This window comes from Microtus oregoni, unplaced genomic scaffold (assembly GCF_018167655.1).
Source record: "Microtus oregoni isolate MIOR12 unplaced genomic scaffold, Mior012 000008F_ref0000371, whole genome shotgun sequence".
NCBI lineage: Eukaryota > Metazoa > Chordata > Mammalia > Rodentia > Cricetidae > Microtus > Microtus oregoni.
The window spans coordinates 38,248,078-38,274,699 of NW_024543067.1; the positions used below are offsets into that span (position 1 = coordinate 38,248,078).

Sequence of the window (26,622 nt, forward strand, 5' to 3'; positions counted from 1 at the left end):
TGCAGGGCTGGTTCAGTGTCAGCAGGTTCTAGTGGTCCCATTTCAGCAGAAGTCACATAAACCTTTGTTACACGGGCATGAACATAAGAGCACCACTATTCTGGCTCTGTAGAGCTGCATCTAGATGCATGCTCTCCTCCATCTTGGCCTCATCCCAGTATCACCAGCAGAGAGGCTCAGCTGCAATAGAACCATAGCCTGCTTGCAGGCAAGGTCAGGCACTGCCCAACATGGTCTATGTACTAGCTGTCACAATATGTCCTTCCACCTTCCCTGGTCTCCAAGACATGCTTCAGGGAGGAAGACATCCATATTGTTGACAGAACAAGTGATCAGGGAGGCCCTGAAGTTACTTTCCACACTGTCAGCCTGGGAATTTCAGTAATAATAAGACTTGGCAACTTTCAGTTATCCTTGCAGAGACTTTATTGGGCTCAGGAGCTGGGTGTGTCTCACAGTAGACGGCCCCCCCTTCCCCTTGACGTCACTCCTTATCCTCTGGACCTTTTTTACTGCATTCATTAAGGTTTTAGGGACCACCAACCTGAGCTTGGTTGTTCCATCTTTTTGTCCGCCTCTGTGGAGCCTCATCTAGAGCATGCTGACTAGAACTGCACACCACCTACCTGTCCTAGCCCCTCAAAATTTCCCAGGGCCAACATCCTGTTCTATGTGTTCATGTATCTCAATGCTGGCCAAACGTTGCTGAGGTCCAAACGACTGGGCCTCTTTAGCTTCCCCCTCCTGTCCTCTCAAGGAGTAAGGATTTTTATCTATTTGATCTCAGCTGTGTTTGCTGCATGTAGTGTGAAGGCCACAGGCAGCATAGCTGCCCGCAGAGCAGGGAAAGGCCAGAATGCAGTGAAATGCCGCCACAGGGCAGGCTTCTTTATTCTATGAGTGCCAAGTATGAGGTGCAGGCCTATTAGCCCCTTGCTAGCTAGGAGCCTAAGGAAGGCTGCAGTGGGCACAGCTCTTGTGCATACATTTTTTTTCCTCTTAAGCCAGCCAAACTGACTGCAAGAAGGTCAAGGGTGAGTGCCAGTCCTGTAGCTAGTGGCTCATGCCACCACCCCAGGCCATTAATGTTGAGGTACTGTGATCCTTGTCAGGGTATAGTGTCAGCCTTGTCAGCCTCTTAATGTCTGTCCTCATACAGAGAGCATGAACAAGAGTCAGGAGGCATTGCATCTGGAGCTGATGCCCCGGGAGTCTGTCATCATCTTCCTCTTCCAGTGGCTCGTGCCATACAGGACACGGCTGGCCTGTGGGGCCCATTTTTTTATCTGCTGAGATAGGCATAGTGACATTCAGTAATGATATACTGTGCCTCCGAGTCCTTCTCATTGATCCTTTCACCCTGTAGAGGACAGCTGTGGCTCTTGTCCCCTGCAACACCATTCTTGATGCCAGGGCACAAGCTCCTTTGCATATCCCACCCCTGGGCACCCTCCTGACCTTCTTCTTCTGTGCCTATCAGGAACTACAAAAGCAGAGGACCGGGGCATGCTGCTGAAAACCTTTAATGAGCCTGGCTCTGAGTACTTCATTTTCCTGCTTAGTACTCGTGCCGGGGGGCTGGGTCTCAACCTGCAGTCAGCCGACACTGTGATCATCTTTGACAGTGACTGGAATCCCCACCAGGTAAAGGCACTGGCTGTGGAGAGGGGATACCTCCTTTCTTAGTGTCCACTTCCTCCCTGATGCTCTCCCTAACCTGGGAGCTGTGAGAAGTACATTCACTGGTCCATGGTGGTCAGGGAGCAAACCAAGCAGATTCCTCTCCTGCTCCTCAAAGTGGAAGTGACTTTGCACCCTGCCTGAGGAGGACTCTCTTTCCAGTCTCCATGTTTTTATTCCTGGAGGTATGTGGGCAGTAACTAGCACAGAGGTAGAGTTCTTCTCTGGCCCACATTAGTCTCCAGGCCCCACACACAACATTACAGTTACCATACAGTTCTTGGGTTCCACAACTGAGAAAAAGGTAGAAAACAGCCTCGTCTCCAGGACTGATGATTACTTGTCACTGGGGCACAGCCCTTCTAGACCCGTCCTGAACCCCACATACAGTCCCATTCAGTAAAACCAGACCTGGGCAAGCTCTGTGCTCTGTTCATTACCTCTTCTTGCTTCTTAGCCGCATTTGGTCTGGGGCCCCCCTGCCAGAAGACGCCAGGGCGTGCAGTTCATACATTTAACATTTTGAAGATGAATAGCAAATTCGCCTCATATAGGTTTACTATGTTGTTTTAGTTTGCAATGCACATGCTAGTATGTAAGGTGAACTGAAGTCCCCATTCCCATCATCATTCTGCATCTACCAGGCACACACAATAGTGATGTGTTTGATGTGTAGTTGTATGTTTCTGTCCCATTTGGCCATCATTGCCCGTCACCGCTCCAGAGGAGACATGTAAAGCTTTTTGACGGTTTCCTCTGCTGCAAAGTGCCCAGCAGAATCTAAGAGCTCCAAGACATTTATATTATCCTCTAGTTCAACAGACAGATGTCTGTATTTTCTGTCTATTTATTCAGTGACCATTAATTAGCCCCTAGGGAGCCTTTTTTGTCCTCTTGGGACACTTTTGCAAGGACCTGTGGTTCTCAACAAGTCATGATCCTTTGGGGAGGGGTTAAACAACCCTTTCACAGGGGTCACCTAAGATTATCTGTAACAGTTGTTTACAGTATAATTCATAACAGTAGCAAAATTACTGTTATAAAGTAGGAATGAAAATAATTTTATGGTCGGGGGTCACTACAACATGAAGAATCTGTATTAAAGATTAGGATTAAAGCACTAGGAAAGTTGAGAACCACTGCTCTAGTTAGATCAGCCCTTAAAATAAGTGATTGCCGTAGTTATAAGGCATTCCATTCACGTGCAGGCTGCTTGTGTGTAGATGACTCCCTCCCACTGATAGTTTCTGGCATGTCATTGCCACAGCCTGACAGACCTAGTAGAAATGACCCATGTGATGGTTAAATTGCCTAGGTGGTCACTCTGTCATTTCTGTGATGAGTGTCAGTGTGGTTTCCCCCCAGATGCTACTGATGGGCCAATTCCTAAGAGATGCTCAGGTAATAATAGAAGTCAAGCAGAGCCGGGCGGTGGTGGCGCACGCCTTTAATCCCAGCATTCGGGAGGCAGAGGCAGGCGGATCTCTGTGAGTTCGAGACCAGCCTGGTCTACAAGGGCTAGTTCCAGGACAGGCTCCAAAACCACAGAGAAACCCTGTCTCGAAAAACCAAAGGGGGAAAAAAAAAAGTCAAGCAGAGGCCACTTCAGGGCCAGCCAGGGGCACATCATCAAGCCCAGTCTTGCCAGTCATCATCCTGTTGTACCTGGGGGCCAACTGTCAAACAAGTCCCTTCTGTTCTGATGGTCGTGGTCTCTAATTGAGAAAAATTTGTTGATAACCAGCTTGTCACACACAGCTTCTGGCCCAAAGAGAATTAATTGCAGGCAGTCTTACTCTGCTAGAAATGACAGAAATAATACTGCAGCCTTGACTGCCATGCTGTCAGGAGCTGACTACTCTAGTTCCTGTACCGTACTCCTCATACCCATCTGCGCTGCCTGTACTGAGGCTCAAAAATGTTTGCCCCAGGCCCAGAATGCCCAGAAGTGCCATTCCCATAGCTGTGACATGGCCATGCCTTGGAGCTTTTGCAAGGGCTGCTCAAGAGTGTAACCCTACGAGTTACCCTAGGGTGACTTTTTCAAAAAAGAATTATCGGGCTGGAGAGGTGGCCCAGCAATTAAGAGCATATAATTGCAGAGCACCTGAGTTTGGTTCCCAGCATCTGTGTCAGGTAGCACACAGTATTTCTATGTTCTCTGACACCCTCCTCTGTGCCTAGTGGGTATTTATATGTTACACGTTCTCTCTCTATCTTTCTCTCTCTTAAAATAGATGTTTGTTTGTTTTTAAAAGATAGTATTCATTGGGTCTCAGGAAAGTAGACAGCTATTATGGGCTAAACAGGGCTCCTCCAGGCCTCTAAGGACAGATCACAGGTTCCATTCTTGGGTTCCTGGCTCATGAAGCTCCAAGCCAGTGCTAAACATGATATCTAGAATTCCTCATACTGACCCACCTCCTCTTCCAAGGACCTGCAAGCACAGGATCGTGCCCATCGAATTGGGCAGCAGAATGAGGTGCGTGTGCTCCGCCTGTGCACCGTGAATAGTGTGGAGGAGAAGATCCTGGCCGCTGCCAAATACAAACTGAATGTGGACCAGAAGGTTATCCAGGCAGGCATGTTTGACCAGAAGTCATCAAGCCATGAGCGGCGTGCCTTCCTGCAGGCCATCCTGGAGCATGAGGAGCAGGATGAGGTGAGCGTGGTGCCATCCTGGCCCAGCGTGAGTGGTGGATGCATGAGGCTTTCGTTTTCAGTTTTGTACCTTTTTTGCACTCTTGGTTTTTTGTTTTTGGTTGTTTTTTGGTTTTTTGGTTTTTGGTTTTTTTTTTTTTTTTTTTTTTTTTTTTTTTGCGCGCCCCTTTGGAGTAAAGGGAGTGTGGGCTGAGCAGAAAGAGGATGCGCACTTGCTTTCCCTTCGAAGTGGGTTTTTTTCTAAACTGCTGGTGACAGACGCCGCATTGACAGCCCTGGAGACTGAAGTCCTGTATTTATCCACAGAGCAGACACTGCAGCACGGGCAGCGGCAGTGCCAGCTTCGCCCACACTGCCCCTCCGCCAGCGGGCGTCAACCCCGACTTGGAGGAGCCACCTCTAAAGGTGAGAGGGGTAGTTCAGTCTCCACGCCCACTCAATTCTCGGCTTCTCGCTGAGACTGGCCAGCAAGGGCCTGACCCCACAGAGCGTGCGTGTGCGTGTGTGTATGTGTGTGACTCTTGCTGACGCGTGGGAGCCTCCACCGCAGCCAGCCTGGGACCTCCAGCTCATCAGCTCATCTCCTATGGATGGACACCGCTGCTCACCTCTGAGCCTGGCCACCACCCAGCCCAGCCCCACCACAGTCAAACTAAAGCTTTGCAATCTTGTAGGAGGAAGATGAGGTACCTGATGATGAGACCGTCAACCAGATGATTGCCCGGCATGAAGAAGAGTTTGACCTCTTCATGGTGAGCACCTGGGCTGGGACCACACAGACTCAGTGATGATAGTGCTATCCCTGCAGCTATTGGAGCTGTTGTTCCTACTTATGTAGCTTTCTTATGACTTCAGCTGACCTTCATGTTGTAGGGATAGTGAGGGACACTGTACTGCTATTTCTATATATGACCTCAGACCCTGTGGGCTCTTAGCCCAAACGCTCCTTCTTAACAGTCTGCTGTAGCAGCCAGGTCCGGTCAGTCTCCAAAATGAATCAGTGTTGGATAACTCTTCCGCACCTAGTGTTCCTGCAGGCAGTGAGCTGGTTCCTGTGAGCCCCACACCGAGGGTTATTGATCACTGTGCTGACTTCTTTCCACCTTTCTGCCTACCACCCCATATCACAGCGCATGGACTTGGACCGCCGGCGTGAAGAGGCCCGCAACCCCAAGCGGAAGCCACGCCTGATGGAAGAGGATGAGCTCCCATCCTGGATCATCAAGGATGATGCTGAGGTAGAACGGCTCACATGTGAGGAGGAAGAGGAGAAGATGTTTGGCCGTGGTTCCCGCCACCGCAAGGAGGTGGACTACAGCGACTCACTGACAGAGAAGCAGTGGCTCAAGGTACATGCCTGAGAGGGCTGTGCGACACAGACCATGCCAGGCAGGGCTGGGAGCAGAGGCCGGGCCTTCTTGGGTCATCCCAGCTGGCGCCTTCCCACATTGTTGGCTACATTGACCACTGCATGGCTTCTAAGGACCTTTATAGTTCCTAGCTCTATAGCTACCACAGGGAACAGCCATGCTGTTGTCACTGTGCAGCACCTAGCGTGCTGTCAGCTCTCCTGGGCTCTCAACGTATGGGTACTTGCCTCTTCATGTGGTTGACTGATGAGAGACCCTGATAAACAGTCAGCAAGTTTACCTGGAGGTGGCCAGGAACTGGGCTCATAGTCCAACTGTGGAGAAAGCTGAGGTTTCAAGTCCCTGCCTGCTTCTGAGCTGACCGCCCATAGGTACACAGAGGGCAGGGCAACATCCTTCTGGTGTGGTGCAGCTGTCCATGCAGCAGTAGTTGCAGATGGTGAGTGAGTTGCAGATAGCTGAGTAGTCCCAAGTGTCTGGCATTAAGACTGGCATTTGATATTAGGAGCGTAAGCTATTAATTGTGATTCCCAATCTAGCCCTGGAGTCGTGTTAAGAGCACAGCCCGGAAGCAGCTCTTTAGGATTAGGCAAGTGGCAATTGAAGCATGATCCATGTGTCCCTGCTATGTGGCCTGGGCCTGGGAACTCAGAAGAACCTCATCTGGAGAGCACAGCAGGAAAGCCAGTGTGGTGGCTCAGGTCTATAATCCTGAGGTTGAGACAAGAGGATTAAGGAGAATTCCAGGACAACCCGGGCTGGGTAGTGTGTGCCATTGTGGAGAATTCCTCATGCTGTCTTTCCATCATTGGTTGGTGTTTGTGTTGCCTCATTTGAGGAGCTGTTTTGGTTGATATATGGTAACTATATGTGGGCCTGTCTTTTTGTCTCTTGTGTGTACCTTGGAATGGTATTGATAGAACAGATGGCCAGCCACACATGTGCCAATCCTTGGGCTTACCACATCCTCGCTAACATCTTTTACCTCTTGCCTTGGTTGTATGTTTTGTGTGCTTCTTGCCCATTCCCGTATCTTCTGCATAAATTTATCTATTCATGTCCCTTACCACCCACCCCTACCCCTTTGAGAAAATTTTCTAACTGTGTTGCCCATTCTGATTTCCAACTCATGGGCTCAAACAGTCATTCTGCCTCAGCCTCATGAGTAGGTGGCCTTATAAACACACAATAGTAGTGCCTACTCTTTCTCTTTTTAAAAGGATTTTTGTTTTTTTTAAGACAGGATTTCTCTGTTTAGAGCTTATTATCTGGGAACTCACTGTAGACCCAGGCTGGCCTCAAACTCAGAGGCTTGTCTCTGCCTCTCAAGTACTGGGATTAAAGGTGTGTACCACCACCGCCTGGTCTCTTTTTTAAAATTAGGTTTACATTTATTTATCTGAAATGTGTGTATATGCATATGTATATTGGGATGGCATGGCATGTGTAGAGGTCAAAGGACAACTTGATAGGCAATTCTGACCTTCTACTGTGTGAATCCTGGGAACCAGATACAAGTACTTACTAAGCCATCTTGCCAGCCCCAATAGATCTTATAAATCTTTCTTTTTGTTTTGTTTTGTTTGTTTGTTTTTTGTTTTTTTTTTTGGTTTTGTTTTTTTTTTTTTTTTTTTTCAAAGACAAGGTTTCTTTGTGTAACAGTCCTGGCTATCCTAGAACTTGCTCTATAGACCAGGCTGGCCTCAAACTCAAGAGATCCACCTGTCTCCACCGAGTCCTAGGTTAAAAGTGTGCACCACCACCGCCAGGCCATAAATTTCTTTTTATAGACACACATAGCAGTAGATTCCTCTTCTCTCGTTCTTTTTAATCTCTTTGTGTGTGTTTGTTCATGCTCACGAGCCACCATATCTAGAAGAGGGTAACTGATTGCTGGAGATGGAGTTGGAACAGGGAAGTGAGTCAGCTGACATGGGTGCTAGGAATTGAACTAGGGATTTTTTGCAAAAGCAATGTGGGCTCTTAATCCCTGAGCCCTCCTCCCCCTTTTACCCTCTTGATAACCTTAGCGTCACAAAGGGTTTTTCATTTTTAAGGTTATTTGTTATTGTTGTGTATGCATATGAGATTTGTTTGTGAGTGCAGGCACATACATACTGTGGCACTCATGGAAGTCAGAGGACTTACAGGAGTCTGTTCTCTTCCACCATCTGATATGGGACTTGGTCGCGAACTCTCATGAGCCACCTTGGTGGTGCTATTTCTTTATTGTTTATGTTTTGATTATATATTTAAAACTTGCCAAATTCAAGCACACAAAGACTTATCCCTGTTTTCTGTTTTGTTTTTATCCTTATACTATCCTTATACTTATACTTATACTTATAGCTGTTAGAACCCTAGCTAGCCTGGTAATTGTTTTAGACTCCCAGGCTGTCTTCAAACTCATACTCATGGTGATCTTGCCTCAGTCTCCCAAGTGCTAGGGTTCTAGTTGTGTACCAACAGGCCTGACTTTTTGCCTTTTGTTTTGAGAGGTTTGTAGTTTTACTTTTTAAAATAGAGCACTTCTGGGGCTGGAGAGTTAGCTCGGTGGTTGAGAGCACTTATTGCAAAAGGATCTGGGTTCAATTTCCAGCACCCATGGAGGCTCACCACCTCACCTCCTCTGGCATCAGGCACACATGTAGTACACAGGCATAGATGCAGGGAAAATACATACATAAAATAATAAAAATGAATCTTTTTTTAAAAAAAAAACATCATGAATTTGAATGTCTCTTAGTGTTTTATTTCCCTAAAGACTTATTTACTTTTATGTATATATGTGTTTTATGTATATATGTATATGGGTGTTTTGCCTGCATGTATGTCTCTACCTATGAAAGCCAGAAGAAGGCATCAATCAGATCCCCTGAAACTGGAGTTATAGATGGTTATGAACCATCATGTGAGTGTAGCTAATAGAACCCAGATTCTGTGGGAGAGCAGCCAGTACTTTCTCAACCACCAAGCCATCTGTCTAGTCCCTTTTGGTGTTTTCTCTTGGCTAAACTAACTGGACAATAAACTCAAGGACAGTCTGTCTCCACACACCCCACACATACCAGGACTGAAGATGCATTCCATCATTTCCATTTATGTGGGTACTGGGCATCTAAACTCAGGTCCTTAGGTTGTAAAACAGATGCATTCCCACTGAGATATCTCCCAGCCCTTATGTTTATTCCACACATTAAGGTCTGTAAACCGGGTGGTGGTGGCTCATACCTTTAATCCTGGCACTTGGCAGGCAGAGGCAAAGAGGTCTTCAAGTTTGAGGCCAGCCTGATCTACAGAGTGAGTTCTAGGACAGCCAGAGCTACCCAAAGAAACCTTGTCTTGAAAAAGAAATAAACAAACAAAAAAGTTCTGATCCGTTTTGGGTTTTTATAAGTATGAGAAATGGGGCCTAGTTGGAATGCCTGGTATGCATATCCAGCTGTTTGGCAGCATTTGCTAAAAACCGTTATTTTGCCAGTGAGTACATCTTACATTATAATACATTTATAGTTATAAAGCTAAGTATGGTGACACATGCCTGTCACCCCAGCACTTGGGAGATAGAGGTAGGAGAATCAGAAGTTCAAGGCCACCCTGGATTACTAAAGACTGTGTCTCTAACAAATCCATTCACACTCGTGAAATCTCTAACCCCAGCCCTTTTCCACGCTGCCAGTAGGCATTTGATTCTTGCCACTCTTCAGGCCACTCTGTCCAGATCTTACAGCTTATTTGACCACTGCCCAGGACTGACCCCTGTACTTGAGACTGCTCTGATTAAGTACCGTGATCGTGCCATTCAACACAGTTTTGAAACACTCTCTCTGTGTGTTGGAGAACCTGGGAAACTGAAGGCAAATTGCCAGCAGGGTCATTTTCCCTCAGGCCCTCGGCAATATCCTTGGCTCTTCCAGCTTCTGGGACTCCAGCAGCTCTTGACTTGTGGCCACCTTTCTCCAGTTCCTGCCCCTGTCTCACCAGAATGGAGGGCAATGGAGGAATGACTTAGTGATTAAGAGCATGGGCTGTTCTTGCAAAGAACTTACATCAAGTGGCCCACAACCCGCTGGATCTCCAGCTCCAGGAGAACTGATGCGTGAGTGCGCGCGATTAAGAGTAATGAGAAGAGGGCTGGTGCTGCATCTCAGTCAGGCTATCAGGCTTGAGGCCCAGGGTTCCACCACCGCTACTCCCTGCCTAAACAAATCATTAACAGATTGTAAGGACCTTGTAGATCAAGTTTTGAAGTTCTGTGTTGACATGAATTTGGGGAACAGTCATTTCTGGGTGCGGCAGAGCTCACAGGTGTGTCTCACCAGCTGCTACATGCCCTAATGCTGCTTTCTTGGCTCAGAGACTTTCCCTGTCTCCTCCTTGCTTCAGATTGAAGCTCAATTGTCACTCTTCTTGTGGGGTTTGGCCATACCATACTGAGCTGTATGACTGTCTGAGAGCCAGGGTTCATCTGACTTCAGCATGCAGCCCTGTGCCTGGACACCACAATCCCACATGTAAAACAGTGACCTGCTAGGTCTTTTGGATCCAGGCCTCTCTCCTGATCCCAAGGTCCCCTAGAATATTCTGAAAGTTAATTATTGTTCTTTGGCTTGCCCTTCACGTTGGGTCTCATCCCCAGCACAGCAGTAAGGTGAGGCTGGAAAGGTGGCTCGGTGTGACAGGCACTTACGATGACTGTTTCAGAGGGCCCAAGTTACAGTTCCCAGCATCTACATCACAGCTACCATTAACTCCTGCTCCAGGGATTCTGATTCTCTGTTCTGGGCTATGGGATCTCTCTCAAACACAGAAAAAAAGTAAATCTCTTTTAAAAGAAAAAGAAAGGACACATTAAAGTGCCTAAGGATTTGTCTGAATTACGTTAGTGCAGTTAGTACACTGAAAGATTGAGCAGACAGGCTGACTGTGCACTAGCATGGCAGCTCCAGGACACTGCTTAGTTAGCCTACCTGAGAGCTGTATCCCATCCTTAGCATCACAAAGTAGAGTGAGAAAAGACAGGAAAGCTGGGTGTGTTGGCACAGGCCTTACCCATAACTTAGGGTGGGGGAAATAAGCAACAATACTATTAGTAGTAAAAGGAGAAGTGTATACAACACAATAAACCTGTGCTGCAGCCCCACAGCTGCACTGAGGCTCCTGAGTGAGGGATCTGAGGCATCGAGAGCACCTGATGCCACTGTACTCTGTACTGATCAACAGCTAAAAAGAGTAGATGGGGGCATGTCTTAGGGTTTCTACTAGTGTGAAGAGACACCATGACCACGGGAACTCTTAAAAGGAAAAGCATTTAATTCCAGAGTTTATTAACTCTGGAAAGTTAATAAACACCTTTCCAGAGTTTCAGTCCTTCATCACCATGCTATGACATGGTGGCATGCAGGCAGACTTGGTGTTGAAGAAGAGCTGAGGTCTGCATCTTGACCCACAGGCAACAGGAAGTGGAAGTGTCTTTCTCACTGGGCATGACTTAAGCGGCTATGAGGCCTCAAAGCCCGTCTCCACAGTGACACACCTACTCCAACAAGGCCACACCTCCTATTAGTGCCACTCCCTTTTGGGGACAGTTTCTTTGAAACCACCACAGGACACTAGTGAGGTAGTTCAATAGGTAAAGGTGATTGCCACTGTGCCTGATGACCTCCGAATTCAATCCCTAGAGCCCACATGATAAAAAGAGAGAACCAATTCCCATACCTTGTTCTCTGAATTCCATCTCCACTGCCACTTGTCACACACATGCATACACAATACACATAGTCGGTCAATAAATTAATTTTAAAATTTTTAAGTAGATGGTGACAGAGCCTGGAGAAGGGTCTTCCAAATATCTGTATCCATGTGGCTAGGCTTTTGCCTGGCCCATTCATGATCCTATATAGTCAATCTTTTGAATGGACACTGGGTGGGGCATCAAAGTGGAAGAGAGCCTCGGCCTTTCCTACCTATAGGAGATAAGTCAGGGTTCCCAGTAGATGTTGTGCCCTGAGCCAGCCATGCTGGAAGAACATCAGTATGGGGGCCACCTCCCTCCCTAGCCGGGCCCTAGGAGCGTGCATTGTGGCCTCTTCTTTGTCGACCTGGGTGCTGGCTGTCCTATTTTACCACTATTGACCCTGAAGGCCATCGAGGAGGGCACGCTGGAGGAGATCGAAGAGGAGGTCCGGCAGAAGAAATCCTCACGCAAGCGCAAGCGGGACAGCGAGGCCGGCTCCTCCACCCCGACCACCAGCACCCGCAGCCGTGACAAAGATGAGGAAAGCAAGAAGCAGAAGAAGCGTGGACGGCCTCCTGCAGAGAAACTGTCCCCAAACCCTCCTAACCTTACCAAGAAGATGAAGAAGATTGTGGATGCCGTGATCAAGTACAAGGACAGGTAAGCTGAGGCAACAACAGAGGGGTCCCTATTGGGTGTCTGAAGCGTAGAGCATAGAACCTGGCACTCATCAACACTGAAGGCCTATGTTTTGGCACCCTTCTTCAGAGGGCTTATGATCTGAAGCAGGGATGCACACAGGTGTCTTCCACCGTGATAGGGAAGGAACGGGTGGCAGGAGATAGAGGCAGGCATGTATGTGTTAGCAAAGGTGGTATATGCTGTTGGTCTGTCTGAGGAAGGACTGGTCTGGAAGGACAGGCCCTGCAGTAGCAGCAGTAGGTGTAGCTGTTGGAATGGCAATGATGTTGAGAGGTTGTGGCTGGGTGAATCATGGCAAAGAGGCCATAGGACTGCAGCCTCTGGTGTTCCTGCTGTGTGTCTGGTTCTCCCTCTCCCAGTGTTAAGGGTCATTGAGATGTTGAGAGTTTGTGGGCCTTGTCTTGTTTCTTGCCAGGTTTCGTTCTTGGAGGGAAGCCTGTCTGATAAGATTTGCCACACATGAGGTAGTCCATGTTTTCAGCTGTGGCCAAAGCTGTCAGACTACTGTTCATGGGAACTGTGGTTCCCGTGCAGGCCTTGACTAGCAGGAGATGGACGCATGAAGCTTGGGACTTGCTAATCTTTCCATTGCATGATGTCTTAATTTACCTTTCCAATGCACACTGGCCAGTGCCGGCCCCTTAATTGAAATTTTTTCTGGACAGAAAAATTTGCTTCTCTGACTCAAGCGAAGTATGAGTCATCCAGAAGGAGAGTTAGCAAGTGAGTTTGCCAAGAGTCCACAAGCGCAATAGTTCAGAGTGGTGGTAGTGCCTAAATCAGTGAGCACAGATTGGCCAGAGCGATGGCTCAGGGACAAAGTTGCTTGTCACCAAGCCTGATGGCCTGAGTTTGATACCCAAGACCCAGTTGGTGAAAGGAGAAAACCAGGTTGTCCATTATTGACTCCATTATACACATCTTGGCACCCATTCCCCAGCTAGATCTGAAAATGTAGTAGAAAATGTAGTAGGGGTGGATGGAAAAGAGTGACAGCCCTGATTTGCTGCAGTTACCTCTCAGGCAGATTCCACACAGAAAGGAAATGGAGGAGTACTGTGGAGAGAGACTTGCTCGCTTAAATACTTGTTTTAGATATGGAGTGTGTAAAAATCCAATGGAAATAACTGGCCTCTGTGATTTAATTCTTTTTTTTAAGTTTTAATTTTTTTGTGTGTATGATTGTGTGTCTGTGCACATGTGCCTTCTAACAATTTTAAGTTCTTTTGAGGAAACCTAAAGCTAAAGTGAAGGAGACTGCTGAAGGTCAGTGGGACAGCAAGGTGGCCTTTGAAGTGAGCCCTGCCAAGGTTGGATAGCCACTTGAGAGGCGGTAACCCTTGACCCTCTTATGTTCTCCTTTGAAATAGATTATGATTGTAAAACTGAGAAAGGTAAAAGTGTTATAGGAGAAACCACCAGTTAGGTTTTTTTGTTTTTTGTGTTTTTTTTTTTTTTTCGAGACAGGGTTTCTCTGTGGCTTTGGAGCCTGTCCTGGCACTAGCTCTTGTAGACCAGGCTGGCCTCTAACTCACAGAGATCCGCCTGTCTCTGCCTCCCGAGTGCTGACCAGTTAGTTTTTGATCCTGAGTCTTCCCTTCAGGGGGACGCAAGCCATCCATCATTAAAGGCTAAGAAATTAGAGTTCAGAAAATCAGTTCAGCACAAGGTGACTCCCTTACAATAATGCAGGCTTTTTCCAGACTGAGAAGATAAGTTGATACAAACATGGACAAGGGTGTGAAGACATGCCTCCTGAAAGGATTTCCTGGTGACCCACTCACCATGAGATGTGAGTGCCAGGGTCTCTGCGATACATCAGAATATCAGGCAATGCACACAAAAGCCAGGGTAACTTAGGTGCTGGTACACCTTTGTGGGCCCAGCTTTGAAATGGGGATGGGCTGAGACAGGATGATCACAAGTCTGAGGCCGACCTGAGCTACATAGTGAAAACCTGTCTCAGAAAAGAACAAAAATGAGCCACAAGGTAGCTTAATGGGTAAAAGGCCCTTGCCACCAAACCCAATAGCCTGAATTTGATGCCTGAGACCCACATGGTAGACAAGGACTGACTCACAAGTTGTCCTCTGGCTCCATGTGTATTCTTGTGGCACACATTCCCACATGTACACAAATAAGTAACTTTAAAAAAAATGGAGCCGTTGCTGGAGTATACCTTTAATCCCGGCACTTAGGAGGCAGAGGCAGACAGAGCTCTGAGTGAGGCTAGTTTTGGTCTACATAGAGAGATGTCGTTTCAAAAAAAAAAACCAAGCAAGAAAATAAAAAACACTAAAAATAAAATTATAATTTTTCCAATTAATATTGAGAATTTGAAAGACTGCCCCTGCCAGGATATCCAGATTTTTGGCCGTTGATGGCAAGGTCCTGAAATGACTCAACCTCATCCTCTCAGCTGAGCTCGGTGTGCAGTTTCCTCTGTGCTAGTTACTATGGCCCAAGTCCATAGCAGCAGGGTTGCAGTCTTAGGCAGGAGTCCATCCACAGGGCAACTGTAACCTGAGAGCTCTGAAAGCAGAAATTGCTGCTACCTAGAGGGCCTTTGTCTGCAGAGCACCATGTACTTCAGTTTGGATGAGGTTCCAAACCTATCCATGGTGCTGGCCGTGGGCAGCAGTTCCTTCAAGTGGGGTCTGCCTGGAAAGCTGTCTGAAATGGTAGGGGTGTACATAACAATACAGGAGGGGCGTGTGTAAGAGACTTCATAGGCATTGGTTGTTTTCAGAGGAACCAGTTTGTTATTCGTGTATTCTGTGCCCTACTGAGAAAGCTTCCTTCCCTCATGTGATTATCCATGAGATGACAGGTGACTCACCCAGCAGTAGAATAAGCAGGCTCCAGTGCACAGATTGGTTAGTAAGGTGACGACTCAGAGTTGGTTTGTCAAGATGGCTCTGTTGCAGGGCACAAACTCCTTGGATGTGGTAAGTATACAACCTGATGCTGAGCACCTTGCTGGGGTGTTACTGTGCTTATAGCTGACCCTGGGGGCAAGATGTCTTGGAGCTTGATGCCTATTTCTAAGTAGCCTCCCATCTAGGTTGGATAGTGTCATGGAGCCCAGAGCTCCCCAGGGGGAAAGAGTGTAACAGGATTGTAACAGATTGTTGGAAGCAGGTCCCTTCACCCTAACAAGGGGTGCTGATGGCTACAGTCACATGTCACCTGAGGAAAGTCAACATTGCCTCATTTTCCTGGTCAGAAACTTAACTCATATGCCAGAGAATTTCAAAAGGATGTTTAGGTACAACATTGACTCATTTTGTGGATATGTCTGACACTTAACTAAATTTGCTACTAGTAAGATGAGCACAGCTGTGGGACAGCTTGGGGAGAGCGGCCAAGGGTGTCCACAACTGCGGTAACTGATGGAAGGCCTTTAGTAGCAGCAGCTCTCTGGAGAGGCCTCTCCCCACTGTCCCTCCCTTCCTGGTGGCATCACAGACATTGCCAGTTTCCCTGCAAATGTAGAGACAGCCAGGGATGCTCCTGGGCACCGGGGGTTTCATTGGGGCTCTCTCGTGTATGCGTGGCTGGCTGCTCACATGGCTGGCCTCTGTATCTACCACCTCTGCTAGTCAGTCTGTCCCAGAGCCACCAGCCTGGATCACGGAGCCCTACCCCCTCCAGAATGTCAGCACCTGAGGGCAGAGGCTACAGATTCTTTATGACGTACTCGTCATCCAGAAGGCTCTGAGCCAGCTCTGGTCTCTGGCATGGTAGGCAGTATTCACAAGTCAGGCCTAATATCTCTTACCCCGTTGCAGATATGCTGGGGAGAATAACATTGTAGCATCAAACTTAGTTTTATTTTTTATTTTAGACAAATGCTCTCTATGTAGCCCTGTCATCAAAACTGCTTTTTTTTTTTGTTTGTTTTTTGTTTTGTTTTTCAAAACAGGGTTTCTCTGTGTAGCTTTGAGCCTGTTCTGTCCTCGCACTCACTCTGTAGACCAGGCTGGCCTTAAACTCACAGAGATCCACCTGCCTCTGCTTCTCAAGTCCTGGGAATATAGGTGTGTACCACCACTGCCCGGCGCCTTAATACTTGACAGACACCAAAGAATGATTTTGAGCTAGACCATAGACCTGCTTCTGGGTGATGGTTAGGTTGCACGTCCATTTGGCAGCCTCCAGGAACTAGTGCTGCTGGTTTCAAGACAAACTGCTATGGAGAGGCAGGGAAGCCCTTGCCATGTCAGTGCTGCTGGCCATTGAGGCTGTGGCTTTCTGGCCCAGCTTGAGTTAATATCCCAGAACTAAACTTGTCTCCTTTTTATGTTCTCCCATAGGTGCTGGTAGCCAGTAGGCAGGGCCTACTGACCTTGGTTCCATAGCACCCACTTGCAGTATACCTTCCTGCTATGGCACACAGTGGGTAGGAGCTTGAACTGTGTGACTCTTGAGTCGGTGCACAGGCAGGCAGAATTGAGCTCATGAACAGAGTCCCGGGAGAAGAGGAGGATCCCTGCAGTTCAGTCCTCTCTTCGTGTTAGAACCTGCCAGACTAAGAGGAAAGCTGTGCCTGCCTCCTGCAGAGCCGAGCACCATCCCCAGCTAGTACTGCAGCACACAGCCAGTCAAAATGAAGTGGGAAAAAGAACTTTTTACTTTGAAAGTAAAACATGGATGAAAATTAAGTATGGACTCAGGAGTTAGGTTGTACCTTGTCCTGGACCATGGAATAGCAAGGGCACAAATCAGCTCCTTTCAAGTGCATAGGATTAGGTTCCAGAGCACTGTAGGGTGCCATCTCAGCCAGCTGGCCCAGGGGAGCATCCTGGACCTCTCGACTGTTCCCAGGGCTGTACACCTCTCAGAGCCCTTGCCGCTGTGTAGACTGTGTATTCCACACTGGTGCTGAGGTCATAGTAACAACATGTTTGTTCCACAAGTTGTGCATTGTGTGTTATATGACAAAAAGATGTAGTGTTTGCACTTGACACTCCAGGGTGGTGGGCACACGTTTAAAAGTTTTGAGTTGTAGATTTTAAAATTCTGTTCTACTCCTGTACCTCAGTTTCCAAATGAAGAAACAAGATTGAGAGGTCAGGCATATGGGAAAGTGAAGCTAGGTAGGATGAAGCCTCAGGCCCAGAAATACCCAGCACTGCCTGGGACTTCTCAGCAAGCCATACTGTCTCCTTCCAGCCCCTACTCAGTGTAAAGAGACAGGAGGCAGATGCTTTTCAGAAGAGAGAGGCTGTGCTCTATGCAAGCAAAAAAAAAAAAAAAAAAAAGCCAAGCTGTGGGTTGTTGCCTGCCTGAGGTACTTCTGTGATTAAACCTGTCCTCCTGAGTAATGGAGGGAGATGGGCCAAATAAGCTCCAGGGTTTTCCAGCTCCTAAACCTTTGAATGACATCTGGGCTTGCTGCCTGTTGGTTCTAGGTTTGTGGCCAGCACCATCTGCTTAGCACCTGGCCCAGAAGCTGCAGCAGACTTTGGCAGATCAGGTGAGCCCTGGCCAGGCCACAGACAGACCCCACTCTGCAGCTCGGGAGAGCCTTGGCCTGCTTCCTTGTCTAGACACCTAAGACTCTGAATTCACCTTAGAATCTACCTGAAAAAGCTCCATCTATTCTGTTTAGAAGGCAGATTCCATCTTGGGCTTCATGCCCTGGGCCAAACATTCCTACACCAAGGAAAGCAGGTGGCTGATAAAGAGACCAGTGATCAGTTCATAACTCACAGGCAAACAGGCGGGGCTGACAGATAGGGTACTGGATGGAGTCTGGAGCAGCTGGGTCCTTCGCCCTCCTGCTTTATTCCCTGCAGTCAGCAGCCTATGTCCCTGTGAAGGCCTTCCATTTGGTAGAAGGTCCCAGGTCACATTCGCAAAGTCTCCACATATGGTGTATAGTCACCCTCTATGTAATGAGCTCAGATCCAGTTACTCCCAGTCCATATGCTCTGCTAGTCCAGAATACCCCATCACTCTTTGGCTCCCAAGTTCCTGATGCCTCAGAAGAGGATTGAGGTGTCCTTTGACAGCAAGATTGCTCCACAGTCACAGATGGAATGCTGACAAATTCAGTCTGGGCTGCTGTTACTCAGTACTGCAGACAAACCTTGGGCTTCCCTCGTCTTGCCTCTAACCTCAGTCAACCCACAGAGCCATGGCTAGCCTCGCTGTCCCTTTGCTCTGCTTCCTAATTCTCAGATGCTTTCCTGGCATAACCGTGCGCCTGTCATCTCCTGTTCCATTCTCCGCTTGCCTTTACCAGTGCCATCTCAGGACCTATCAAATGAAGGTGTTGAAGTTGTGTCCTATACATTACTGAACTCCGTGGAAGGTCTTCCAGACTTATTGAACCCTAGGCTCAGATTCCATTGTTAAAAACCAGCATGCTACCATAATAAGAACTTTGGTTCCAGGGCTGGTCTGTGCATCTGAAGCCGGAGTGTTTGCCTAGTATGCATAAGATCTTAGGTTCCATCCCGCACCTGGAAGTGCACGCCTGTAACCGCCAGCATTGAGGAAGTGGAGACAGAAGGATCAGAAATGATCAGGGCCAGTTTGGGACACAAGACTCTGTCTTTAAAAGACTTGATTTGTCACTTGTGGTGACACACACCCTTAATCCTAGCACTTAGGGAGGCAGAGGCAGTCGGATCTCTAGGTTCGAGATGAGTTCCTGGACAGCCAAGGCAACACAGAGAAGCCTTATCTTGAAAAGTAAAAAGAAAAGACTTTGACAATAGCTGTTCCTGAACGCCTGAGCTGGTGTGGACGAAGGCCCAGCCCATATGGTGGCAGTACAGTCGAGGGCCCCACATGGGCTGCTGACTCCCAAGAGGGCCTGCAAACCAACTCAGAGTCCTCCCTGGTAGAACCTCAGTGACTGCACCCTGGCCTAGACAGTGTCCCTCTCTGTAGTGATAAAGTAGGACAGTATCTTCTCTAGGAGCTGACAGAGAAGCAGAGCGGCAGCTGTGGTTCCACCCCCAACTGTTGCCCACATCATTGGCTGTTAATAAAGCAATGAAACTCAACAGGGAAGCCATGGTCATGGTCTGCACTCCTGTGTCTGGTTGAAAGAGGGCTCTCCTAGCTCGTTCATGCCATCCAGACACAGGTAGGTTCAGGTTCCCCTTCCCTCAGTTCTCATCCTACAGAAGCATTCGTCGGCAAACCCCACAGAGAAGCATGGATAGACACATGGTGTCTGCAGGGAGCTCTGCAGTGGATCTTCCTTGTGGTGAGGTGGTGTGCAAGGGACAGCGCAGGCTCCTCAACCTCCTGCACATCTTCCTTCCTTTGTGCTCGTCTCAGTTTGTGGCTCATGGTTTGCCCTGAGTGAGGAGACAGGCAGGCAGGACTGGGTGGGAATGCTGACAACAACTGGAGAGAACATATGGTGACCAATCCTCAGCTAGTAGTGTGGGGATGTTTTCAAAGTACATGTCTATCCAATCTGATGCTGAGATGCCTCTTCAGCAGGACAAAGAACACCTTGAAGAGATTGAAATGAGCCACACATCGAACAAGTGTTTGCAATAAGCGAGTTCAAGTCCCCTTCCCAGATAGATGAACAAATCCAGGTTCTGACAGTGTCTAGAAAGGTTGCAGAGTGCTAGCAGCCTTCAATATGGTGCTCAGCTTCACTGTGCACCCAGAAACATGAGTCGGACCATAGAGATGCCAGGTCATAAGCCTCACTGCAGAATGGCTACGGAAGAAAAAGCAGTCATAGCCCCAGGCCATCCATCTGCTGCCAACTTACTGCCCGGGAGGGTTTCCTATGACCAAGCGCTTCCTTTTCCAATATGTGTCCTCATTTTATTCCTGTTGCTGTGATAAAACACCCTGAAGATACAGCTTAAGGAGAAAGCGGTTTTGTATCTCACAGTTCCAGGTCACAGCTCATCAGAACAGGGACGTCAAGACCATTTACTTCTGACATCCAATTCCATTACATCTGGTCATGAGCAGGTCTCCGAATGCACATGTGCTCACTCTCTGCATGCTTACAGTCTAGGAAATTTTCTGCAATGGAAGGGTCCAACCACTCTGTTAACACAGTCAAGAGTTTTCCACAGACATGCCCACCAGCCAACCCAATCCAGACAGCTGTTGGTTTGGTTTGGTTTGGTTTGGTTTTTTCAAGACAGGGTTTCATCTCTTTGTACCCCTCACTGTCCTGGAACTCATTCTGTAGATCAGAAGAGCCTCAAACTCAGAGATCCACCTGCCTCTGCCTCCCGAGTACTTGGATTAAAGATGTGTGCTGCCACCACCCTAGCAGCTGCTGACTTCTTTTTTGTTTATTTTTGTTTTTCTGTGTTGATTTGTTGAGACAGGATTTCTCTTTGTAACCCTGAGTGTGCTAGAACACTCTCTATAGACCATGCTGGCCTCACACTCAGATTTGCCTGCCTCTGACTCCCTAATGCACCACTGCCACCCAGTCCAGCTGCTGGCTTCTTAATACCCAGTGATGCGCCCCAGTGCCTGTTAGCAGTAGCAAGATTTGTCACTTGTGACTCTCAGCATGATGCTACATCAACATAAGGAGAATAGACTCAGCTAATTCCACCCCCACCCTCAGAACCACTCCAGGACACAGGGATGGCATGATCATAGGCCTCTGGGTGTAGCTCCATGGCCGAGCATTTGATTAGAATGTGTAAAGCTGGTTGAATACCAGCATCGTGAGAAATGTGTGGATGGAGCCAGCACCTTGGGCCAGAGGTTACATTTGCATCAAGGTGAGGTGTGTGATAGGCTTTCCTGGGGAGGGGCATTCAGTGCCCATGTCAGTGGGCAGTCTTAAAGAGCTTGGAAGGCTATTCAAGTGTGTGACAAACTACAGTATGTTCACCTCTCACTGGCTAGGAAGCTTGGCAAGTGGGCCCGGGAATGGAGAAGGATCCAGCATGGTACTGTATCACAGTTGTGAAGTTTTAGCCCCCAAAGTATGATGGCATTGACAATCCGAGAGGTCCTCACAGCAAGTGCCTTGCCTTACCTGTGCACAGTCCTAGGGTTCACTCATGTTTCTGAAAAGGGAAGGGAGCTGTGTGGGCCCTTATTCCTCAAGGGTGCTGTTGTTCCTTGGGTTCTTGGGACATGCACCTATGTTTCCTTCCCAGGAAGAGTCTTGTACCATCCATAGTCTGTCTGATCACAGTTGTCAATCTTCCAAATGGATTTATAGCAGAGGACCATCATCCACCTGGCTTGCATCTAAGGCGTAGTATCACCATGTGAGGTTCCTGCACAAAGGGAAGTGTCTGCTTGCCTGGTGAGCTGCGTGACTTAACTTGCTCAAAGCCGAGTTTTCTATCCACATAGAGCTGCTATCAGCATCCTTCGCTGCTCATCAGGATGAAAGGTGGCCTTGAGCTGTGCTGCCAGCTGCTGTGTGATAGACAGCGCTGGCAGGATAGCATGGAATGCACCGTCAGCAGTATCAGAGCACAGAGAGCTCAGATGGGTGCTTTGAAGATTTCTAGAAGAGGTGGCATAATGGGGAGATCTCTGTGATTTTGAGACCAGCCTGGGCTACATAGTGAGTTGCAGGCCACCCAGGGTATGTAGGTGAAGGGACCTCAGAAACAAAAAAGACAATTTGCCAGTCTCTAGCTAGTGGTTCCCAGCCTGTGGGTTCCGACTCCTTTGGGGTCGCATATTTATAGTATGATTCATAACAGTGGCAGAATTACAGTTATGAAGTAGCAACAGAATGCTTGCATGGTTGGGGGGTCACCACAGCATTAAGAACTGTATTAAAGGTCAGCTCTAGGAAGATGAGCACCAGTGCTCTAGAGGGACAGCTACTCTCTGGGAGTACCATCTTCAGACCACAGGAGAATGGCTGCAACAGCTTTTGTCACCTAGCCTAGTTTCATTTCTGTTAATGTGATAAAATGCCATGACAAGAAGTAACTAAGGAAGAAAGGGTGTCCTTAGATCATGGTTCAGGGCAATCTGTCATTGTTGAGAAGGAAATCAAGACAGGAACTAGTCCCATCACAAGCACAGTCAAGAACAGAGAGAAATAAACACATGTCCTCTGTTCTGCTTCTCCATTCCTGCTCAGTTCAGGACTTTCACCCAGGGAATGATGCTGCCCACTTTAGGCTGGGGCTTCCTACATCGAATAGCACAGTCAAGGCAATCCCTCCCTCATAGGCATGCATGCCCATGAATCATCATCATGGGGAATTGGAGGCAGGAGTCTCTTCAGAATTATGGAAGTGGCACTGAGCAGAGCTGAAGGGGAAATGAACTGTTTCCAAATGCTCAAGACTCTTCCTTCTGCGTTTGAGTCACTAGATTTAAAGATGAAGGAAGGCGCGCACACCTTTAATCCCAGCACCGGGAGGCAGAGAACCAAGGCCAGCCTGGTCTACAAACGAGTTACAGGACAGAGAAACCCTGTCTCAAAAAAAAGAAGGGGCAGAGGATAGAGGGAACAGTGGCACCGTTCTTCAGCCAGCCTGCCACACTGGGGACATCTTTTTATGGAGACGGTTTGCTGAGCTGTCCAGGCTGGCCTTGAATTCCTGGGCCCCACCAACTTGACAACTCCTATTTGTGTCTTTGCCTACCTGTCTTGTGTTAGTGTGAAACAGTTCTTGCTAAGGAACAGAGTTAAATGAATCCTTGCTGCATCAAGAAGGCTCTGCTTAGGAAATTGCACAGCAGGGTCAGTTGAGGAAACCTGGCCAGTGCTCTGCCGTTGCAAAGAAGAAGCTCCCACAGCAGGCATATATGCTAGTGCAGGAAACTAGGCTAACTGCATCCTTTGTCTGGAGACTACAGACAGCTCTGTCTTGGCTGGAGGGCATGTGCCATAGCCTCCTTGAGGCCCATACACGGGCTAGTACTGAAGATGTAGCCCTGAAGGAGATGGAAGATGCTAGTCCTATATGTACCCTTCCCTTCTCTCCCCTCCCCTCCCTCCCTATACCCCCACCCCACTCCATGCTGGATGGAGGAACAAAGGGAACAAAGCTGGAACTTCTCATGCTTGCTTTCCCAGCAGGAGCATAATTTGAATTGATGTTGTGGTACAGGGGCAGTTGCTCTGTAGAGCATGTGCCATGCAGGGACAAAGCATCCTCCTGTCTATTGTATTCTAGGGACTCTTGTGCCTGTATCAGGGGTTGTGATCTCCATGCACTGAGATTTTTTTCTTCTTCTTCTTGTGGTGCTGGGATGGAATCCGGGATCTTCTGCATGCTAGGCAGACGCTCTACCAGTGAGTTCCATCAGGCATAGCCATTTAGAATTTTCTAAAACAAAACAAAAACTTTTTGTATTCTGATCATTTTCACTTCCTACCCCACACCCTAACTCATTATCTTCCTTTTATAACCCACCAAGTCCCATTTGTGCTGCCCATCGTCTTATAGGTATGGGGCATCCACTGGAGCATGGCATTCAGTTTGTTGGTTAGTTTTTTGAGATAGGTTCTCACCGTGTAGCCCTGGCTGGCCTCAACTCAGAGATCCTCTTGCCTATGCCTGTTGAGCACTGGGATTAAAGGTGTGCACCACCACCCCAGCCTATTTTGAATTTAGGGTTTTTTAAAAGAGTAAAGTTCAGGGTCATTGTTGGCAACGCAGCAAGTTGGAGGGCCACCCTGGCTATTTGAGAAGAAGAAAGATAATGAAGGATAGAGGGGTGCTGGAGAGGTGGTCGTGGAGCTCAGTGCCACAGGGACTCTCTCCTCCCTACAAATACCACCCTCTTGGCCCTGGGGGGCATGGTTTCCTCTGCCTCACTCAGTGGCTTATCTGCCACTTGGGAACTCTGAAGGGCTGGGCAACTGTCAGGTGATTGATGAGGGGCAGGTGCATTCTGGCCCTTTACACCAGCCACACAGAGACCCTAGGGAGTCTGGTTCCCTCCCTCTGCTAGTGAGCATGACCCCATGTGCCCCCTTAGGCTCTCTGCACAGCCTGCTCACACCACTTGCTGTAGGGGCTACTAAGGTTAGTACTTCAGGACAGCAGTCAGGGTGATGCTAAGCTGCAGCTCATCCTTGTATGAAGCAGCACTTGTCCCTTTGGAGAACCCAGGACACAGCTGCGCTCTTCCTCTTTCGTCCTGGGGTTTGTGCCATGTACTCTGAAGGCCTCTGGCTTGGTGCTACCCGCAGGAGAGATGCATGTGGGAATTGTGGCCTCTGGAAGGTTCCTGTAATGCTCTCCGTGCTCAAGCATAGAATGGAAATTAAGGTGAAATGGGTGTGGTGGTGCACACTTTACTCTCAGCACTCAGGAGGCTGTCGGAGCTCTGTGAGTTAAAGGCCAGCCTGGTCTACAGAGTGAGACTACTGATGGGGATGAGAGTGCTCGGAGGTGTGACACTCCTTCCAGAGCTAGGCTTAGAGACGGTACCAGACTGCGTCCTGCCACTGGACCTGGTTATCCATCAGGAATGTTTGAGCATTCAGAAGGCCTCAAACACTTAAATAGCTGCCAGGTTAAATGGAGGGGGTGCTCACCTTCAGTCGCAGCACTGGGGAGGAGGCAGGCTGTGATTTCTGAGTTTAAATCCAGCCTTGTCTGCATGATGAGACACTGTCCCAAAAAGATAAAAGAACTCCCCGGTCTTTAAATCCTCCTCTTCTGTCCTTGTGTGATGGTGTAAAGTCTCTCTCGGGTGATGGGCCAACGCCCGGGAGTGACACACACCGTGTCACCTTGCAGCAGTAGTGGAAGACAGCTCAGCGAGGTGTTCATCCAGCTTCCCTCGCGCAAGGAGCTTCCTGAGTACTATGAGCTCATCCGAAAACCTGTGGACTTCAAGAAGATCAAGGTATGTGGGTGCCAAGAATCTGGGGCTCTGGGAGGACAGCCAGGTCAGCCCAGCAGTCACAGCATGGGCAGACAGGAAGTCATGGCTGCCCAGAGTAAGGCCTCCCTCGCTCCCCATAGGAACGCATCCGCAACCACAAGTATCGCAGCCTCAATGACCTGGAGAAGGATGTGATGCTGCTCTGCCAGAATGCTCAGACGTTCAACCTCGAGGGTTCCTTGGTGAGCACCCGCATGGCCATTGTGCCACCTGCCCTTCATCCCCCTGCAAATAATGGGGTTTGAACAGTTTGGTCTGCTCCTGTTACTGAAAGCAGTGTCCTTTTTCTCGGTAGTAAAGGGGTCACATGCAGCTGCCTCCCAGCCTTGTTGTCTGTCTTGCAGTTTTATTTTTATTTTACATATGGGTGTTTTGCCTGTGAGGGTGTCCGTGCACTACACTGGCGCCTGCAGAAGAGAGAATCAGATCCACTGCTCCATGCAGTTGTGAGCCACACAGTGACTGCTAGAGACTGAGCCTGAGTCCTCTGCCAGAGCATGGTGCTCTTAACCCTAAGTCATCTCTCCAGCCTGTGTTGCAGTTTTATATTTACTCCTGTTTACTCTCTTGAAAGGCATACTGTGCCGTGAGTCTTTTCTGTAGGGAAATGCCCCGACAGTGGTTCCAATCTGCCTCTGGTAGGGAGAGGTGGCTTCCAGGAGATGGGTTTTGCTTTGTAGATCATGGAAATACCATGCCAATAGGATTGTGTATTTCTGATATAATTCATCTTTTAGACATCAGGGCCTTGAAAAGTAGAGTCAGTGAGGGAGAAACTGGCCAGTGCACAAGCCTCCCAGCCCTGGCATTTTGTCGTCCAGGGAAGGGTTGTGGTGTGGCCTTGCTGAACAGCAGAGCTCCAGTAGAAAGTGACATGAGCCCTGTGTCCCCACAGATCTACGAGGACTCCATCGTCCTGCAGTCTGTCTTCACCAGTGTGCGGCAGAAAATTGAGAAGGAGGATGACAGTGAAGGCGAAGAAAGTGAGGAGGAAGAAGAGGGCGAGGAGGAAGGCTCCGAGTCTGAGTGTGAGTGAGGGAAAGGGGCAGAGCTGCTGCAGCGGCTCACAGATGACCTGAGGTGCCAGCTGTTGCCTCAATTAACAGCTTACTTCCTTATGTCCCCTCAGCCCGCTCTGTCAAGGTAAAGATCAAACTGGGCCGGAAGGAGAAGGCCCAGGATCGACTGAAGGGGGGTCGGCGGCGGCCAAGCCGGGGGTCCCGGGCCAAGCCCGTTGTAAGCGACGACGACAGTGAGGAGGAACAGGAAGAGGTGAGGGCACTGCAGCCCTTAGTTAAGCCACACCCCGGCCAGTCCCAAGTCCAGGCCACTCTGCAGATGGGTAAACTCAGGCTCAGCATTCTATAACCTCGAATGTTCTCACAGCCATGTCTAGCAGCTTACAGTGCAGACCCAGGCCCATAGCCAGGCAGCAGCGGTGTGCTTAGTTCTGGTAGCACACAGGCTCCAGAGCAGGGGACTTTGGGTTTATGGTGAAGCCTGCAGAGCAGCTAGATAGGACAAGACAAGTCTATGTCTGAGGAGAGCCAGGATCACTAGAATTACTGGAACCACCAGACAGGTGCCAACACATTGGAAGTCTTCCTGTTTGGTGAAGCCTTCTATGGGACACAG

At 48.6% G+C, this 26,622-nt stretch overlaps 1 protein-coding gene across 8 annotated transcripts in view; it reads left to right on the forward strand.

Annotated features, from left to right (window-relative positions):
- The window catches only part of Smarca4 (SWI/SNF related, matrix associated, actin dependent regulator of chromatin, subfamily a, member 4), a 98,355-nt gene that overhangs the window by 69,481 nt on the left and 2,252 nt on the right, over window positions 1-26,622 (forward strand). For 2 of the 8 annotated variants that reach the window (XM_041657702.1, XM_041657700.1), the window contains exons 25-34: window positions 1,481-1,644; window positions 4,115-4,342; window positions 4,648-4,746; window positions 5,016-5,093; window positions 5,472-5,690; window positions 11,846-12,108; window positions 24,840-24,948; window positions 25,068-25,169; window positions 25,883-26,015; window positions 26,117-26,259. In XM_041657702.1, coding sequence (XP_041513636.1) covers window positions 1,481-1,644; window positions 4,115-4,342; window positions 4,648-4,746; window positions 5,016-5,093; window positions 5,472-5,690; window positions 11,846-12,108; window positions 24,840-24,948; window positions 25,068-25,169; window positions 25,883-26,015; window positions 26,117-26,259 — 1,538 coding nt within the window. The remainder of the gene's footprint in view (window positions 1-1,480; window positions 1,645-4,114; window positions 4,343-4,647; window positions 4,747-5,015; window positions 5,094-5,471; window positions 5,691-11,845; window positions 12,109-24,839; window positions 24,949-25,067; window positions 25,170-25,882; window positions 26,016-26,116; window positions 26,260-26,622) is intronic. The other 6 variants (XM_041657703.1, XM_041657704.1, XM_041657708.1 and 3 more) reach the window with 6 other exon arrangements.